The 4,878-nt window shown below is 37.5% G+C and overlaps 1 protein-coding gene across 1 annotated transcript; it reads right to left on the bottom strand.

Annotated features, from left to right (window-relative positions):
- Positions 1 to 1,579: 1,579 nt before the first annotated feature.
- LOC116179084 (transcription factor Adf-1-like) lies at positions 1,580 to 4,313 on the bottom strand. The gene is made up of 3 exons (XM_031498827.1): positions 3,911 to 4,313; positions 2,258 to 2,733; positions 1,580 to 1,657 (listed from the first exon to the last, which is right to left on the bottom strand). The coding sequence occupies exons 1-3, from the start codon at positions 4,047 to 4,049 to the stop codon at positions 1,580 to 1,582; spliced, it is 693 nt and encodes a 230-aa protein (XP_031354687.1). The 5' UTR covers positions 4,050 to 4,313.
- Between the last annotated feature and the right edge of the window lie 565 nt (positions 4,314 to 4,878).

Here is a 4,878-nt window from a genome sequence, read left to right as displayed (position 1 = left end):
GATCTGTTTACTTACTTAATTACTTACCTTTCAATATTTCAAAAGCCTTCAGCTACATGTAAAAATTATTATTTTATTGGGGTTATGTAGAAACATAAACAAAATCCGTCTAATCATTAGAACTACTTTTGAACATCATAACTATTCATTTTTCACCGATTTGTATAGCGATTAACAATTCCACCCCGTTTTAGTAGTCACGTACCCTAGGTTAGGTACAGATACGGGTATCACCGACCTAGGGAAGGCCTTTCTGACGTCACCCTGAGCCCTTGCGTAAAATAAACCCTGCATCATTCTCATTTGAAACCTTGTTAAAAGCGTTCGCTACCATCAATAAATGTTATCCTGAAATATTTAAAAAAACTAGAACAGACGGTTAACGAATAAGTAGTTATTTTCCACATACATGTAACCTTGAAATTCTAATCTTTCAATTAATACAAACACCCCCTTCTTGCACTTTATTATTTGATGTTTTAACCCTTACAGTTCCTTCCTAAATATTGTTTTTAGAGCGGAAACAAGTTTTGTACGTATACTGGGTCTCCAAATTAAGGATTTATCGCTCTTGGCGCCCTGGACACCCAACGTTAACCCCACGACCATTTGCTAGCACGGAGTCGGTTATCCAGATCATAAAACCAGGAGCAGCATAGGGTTTGTCTTGTCTTACCCATATGTTTATTTTATTGTTTTTTCCCATTTTCCAACTTTCTCGTGTTGCAACCCGAGAGGAGTTATGTGCATTTCTTGTACTAGACTAAAATGTTCATTTTTATTCAATTTTTGTGTTGCATTTTTTGCCTCTATTTAGTACATACCCTTGAAAATATTCAATCAGACCTAACTGTAGTAGATTTATTAAAATTTCGCCTATTTCCAAGTTTTGAATTGCCAGTCTTATGTTACTGCACTACAATACATTTCAATTCATTCCAGGACTCGTTAAATAAACCAGAGTCTCATGCAGTATTGCTGCCTCCAGTGCAATGGCTTTTTGTCAATTTGGTTGAAATCCGTACGATCCGATTGCAGAAGCTGCTCCATTATCCAGCTACGTTTAATTCCACGAATAAATTGAATGCGTAGAAACATATCGGCAGTGGAAACATCTATTTCGCACGTACATTTATATCGAAATTTACATGCGCTTTTAAGTTTTGTTGTACATATTCGATAATTGATTGTTTATGGGATTGAACTTCGGATAGAAATAAATGTTGGGCAACTAACATGTTGCGTTCTGGTGACAGGTGTTTTCCCAAAATTGTGATTAATTTGTCATATTCGATATCTGTCGGTTTTTGTGGAGCGACTAAGGGTAAGAACATGCCGAAGATGCTCTACTGCGATACCTCGCTACCTTGCACCTTCACTGCGATACCTCGATGTTTAACATGGATGTTGGGTGTTCATACCCGTTCACCATCGCGGTCGATACAGCGATGTAATCTCCCACTCCATTTTTCGAGATTTTCATTTATTTGTTAACGGTTCCCACGAAACAATGTTCTCTAGTGACAGTAAGTGTGAATTTATGTCATCAGCGGTAAAGTGGTGGATTTTAGGCAGCTTATCAAACCGGAGGTACAGTGCACACCCGGTGAATGAAAAGAGGCAAGAGCTTGGGGAATATCACCATCTTTTCCAAGAACTGAAGAAAGACGAAGAAAAATTTTACAGTTACACGAGAATGTCAATTGAAACATTTAATTATATACTCAATAAAATTGAGTCTGAACTGGATGTCTTGCAATATAACAACTTACATACCAATCCAATTCTGGCTGAGGAAAGACTGGTGCTGACTTTAAGGTAAGTTGAACTTTATCAAATAACGTCCTTTTGCAATTTAGTACATGAAACAACAATCAAAGTATGCGTAGGTATTTATTACAAAATAACTGTATTGAAACTAAACAAATACAAAAATACTAAACTTAAAAAAAATACTTAAAAAAGGATTAAAGTTCCAATATTGTATAATCTGTTGATCAGATTCCTGTTGAATTATTGTTTCTTCCTGAGTAATTTGATTATGCCGCGAAGTAGACGTTTGTACGGTAGTAGAAGGTTTTGCATTTGACACTTTTGGATTTTCCGTTTCTGGAAATGCAAGTTCGAAGAGTGTCTTCTGCACCTTCATTCGAAAAATGAATTTATCTTTATCAGTCAGTTTTTTCACAGTTGGTAATAGTGAATTAAAAAAACCAATATCTTCGTCATTAACGTTTTGAATTTTTCTTTTTTTTGCCAACTCTAGTTTCTGTGTTTCTAGAGACAGCAATTCTTTTCCAATTATAGCTTGTGCTGTTAATCGTTTTCTGTATCCAGTTCTTGAGACTGACTGAGGCTCACTGGATAAAGATGTCGGCGTTTGAAGAAAGGGCTGTCGATCAGAAGTAGACTCCAGACCGTGTGAACTGAATACACTATCCACACTCTCCTGACGGATATCTCGCTCCTCATCGACATCGTCACTGTCACTGACCTCTTCAGTATTTTCAGTATTTTGAGTATTTTCAGTTTCTTCAGTATTTTCAGGCCGTGTTAAATTTCCCGATGAATTCCGGGGGGTAAATTGATCTTTTAAAAATTGTAATTTTTGGAAGAACGGCCATTGACTTGCAGCTTCCTCCGGTGCTCCATCACCAGACCTTCCCTGGTACTTTTTAAATTGTTTACCGAACTCCTGTCTAAGGTTTTTCCACCGAGATTTTACCTCCGTAACTGTAACAATTTAATAAATTAACAAAATTCGTAGAAATTGGAAATGTGAACATAAAAATATAATAAATAAAACTAAAAGTAAGTATAATAAAACTAACTTAAGATTTATCGAACGAACTTTATCTCATTGTAAAAATTTGAAATTGTTTATAACACTTCGTTTTGATTAATTTGCAGGTATCTCGCTACGGGAAGCAGCTTCAGAACATTGGCTTTTTCTTTTAGAATGGGAGCTTCTACCGTTAGCAAAATCGTTTACCAAGTATGCAACATTCTTTGGACAAGACTACAACCTATTCACATGAGAGCACCTACAACGTCGTACTTTTTATGTGCTGCAGAGGAGTTTGAAAGACTGTGGGATTTTCCCAATTGCATTGGTTCTTTGGATGGGAAACATGTCAGAATAAAGTGCCCAGCTCACTCCGGCTCGATGTTCTACAACTACAAATCGTATTTTTCAATAGTTTTGCAAGGATTAGTTGACGGTCACTATAGGTTCATATCTATCGACGTAGGAGGTTACGGAAAGCAGAGTGATGGAGGTACCTTCAGTGCATCTACCTTATCGAAACTGTTGGAAAATAATAAATTGGGAATACCATCGCACAGAAAACTCCCCAGTAGTGACTATACTCTACCATATGTGTTCATCGCCGATGAAGCCTACCCTTTGAAGGAAAATCTAATGAAACCTTATTCAGGTACACTGACAGCAACGCAGGAAAATTTTAACAAGCGATTGTCACGGGCTCGCAAAACTATCGAATGTGCATTTGGCGTTATTTTTTCAAAATGGCGATTGTTGTCGGGGGTTATTGAAATCAAAGAAACAGCAGTAGATACTGTGATCAAGACGATATGCATTCTTCACAACACAATAATTGATAAGGAGGGCCATCACAGTTTTAATGGCATGGACGTCCCACAAATTCCTTCCCAGTGTATGCTCCGACGTAATAGAGCAAACAATCCTTCAACGCGGAACGCGAAAACAGTACGAGATACATTCGCTGAATATTTTTCCCTTAATGCTTAATAACTGATTACTAATAAATAATGATAATTATAATTTGTATTCATTATACTCTTTTTTAATATAATAGAATTAACTTAAGACCTACATCTTCTTTTTAGAATAAATAAATAAATAAATAATTACATAAGTAAAACTTACCGGTCATCTCGAGTTCAGCTCCAATCTTCTTCCATTCCTTGGCCAGAGTATACCTATTATGGTGTTGCTTGTGCCGCTTATCCCACAACGGAGGAACATTAAAAACTAATTCAATTAAATTGTGCTTTTTAACATCCATTTCTTAAGCAAAGTACAAATAGTAAACACGCCAAAACACTACACCGAAGTAACGCGTGTATACGCTACCGCTTGAGGTGGCGTAAGCTAATTCAACCAATCAGAGCCGAGTCCACATCGCTACATCGATGTAGACCGCAAGGAAAAACAAACTATTTTGTTTCTCCGCAGGCATCGCGCAAAACCTCCATGTAGACCGCGAGGTATCGCAGTAAAGCATCTTTCGGTATGAACACCAACGTTCTAAAATATAGGTTTGATTTGACATCCATGTATCGTTGTAAGCGGCGATGGTGCAAGGTAGCGAGGTATCGCAGTAGAGCATCTTCGGCATGTTCTTACCCTAACGCTCCGTCCTAGGTGAGCGATCAAAAGAGAGCGTGCGATTCGGCCGGCAAGCGCGGTGCGGATTGCGCACGGTCAGAGCGTTGGCTTGTCCTACGTATGCACAAGCAAAGAAAGCGTCGAAAGCGAGTGTTTTATCAGTCCAGTTCAGTCAGTTGCTAGTTGATGGTGCAAACGAGAGCAATATGTCGTGGAAGAATAAACTACTATTGTTAGATAATAGGGAGTTATTGGACACTGCATTTACACTTTCCCTTATTAAAGTAAACGTTAAACTGACATCTGGGCTTGCGCACAAGAAAATTTTAATTAAGGGAACCTTAATAAAATACTGCGTTCCCTTAATTACGACAGAATACGGTAAAGATTTAAGGGTACGTTATATTCCTTATAATCAGCTGAGATCACTCCTAACCTCAAAAACGTTGTGTTATTTTAGTTACGTAGAACTGATTTTATTTATTTCTTTGTACTTTGTCTTAAAA

Source organism: Photinus pyralis, unplaced genomic scaffold (assembly GCF_008802855.1).
Source record: "Photinus pyralis isolate 1611_PpyrPB1 unplaced genomic scaffold, Ppyr1.3 Ppyr1.4_LG1, whole genome shotgun sequence".
NCBI lineage: Eukaryota > Metazoa > Arthropoda > Insecta > Coleoptera > Lampyridae > Photinus > Photinus pyralis.
The sequence above is the reverse complement of the archived record's forward strand: the minus strand, read 5'-3'. Positions and strand labels throughout refer to the sequence as shown.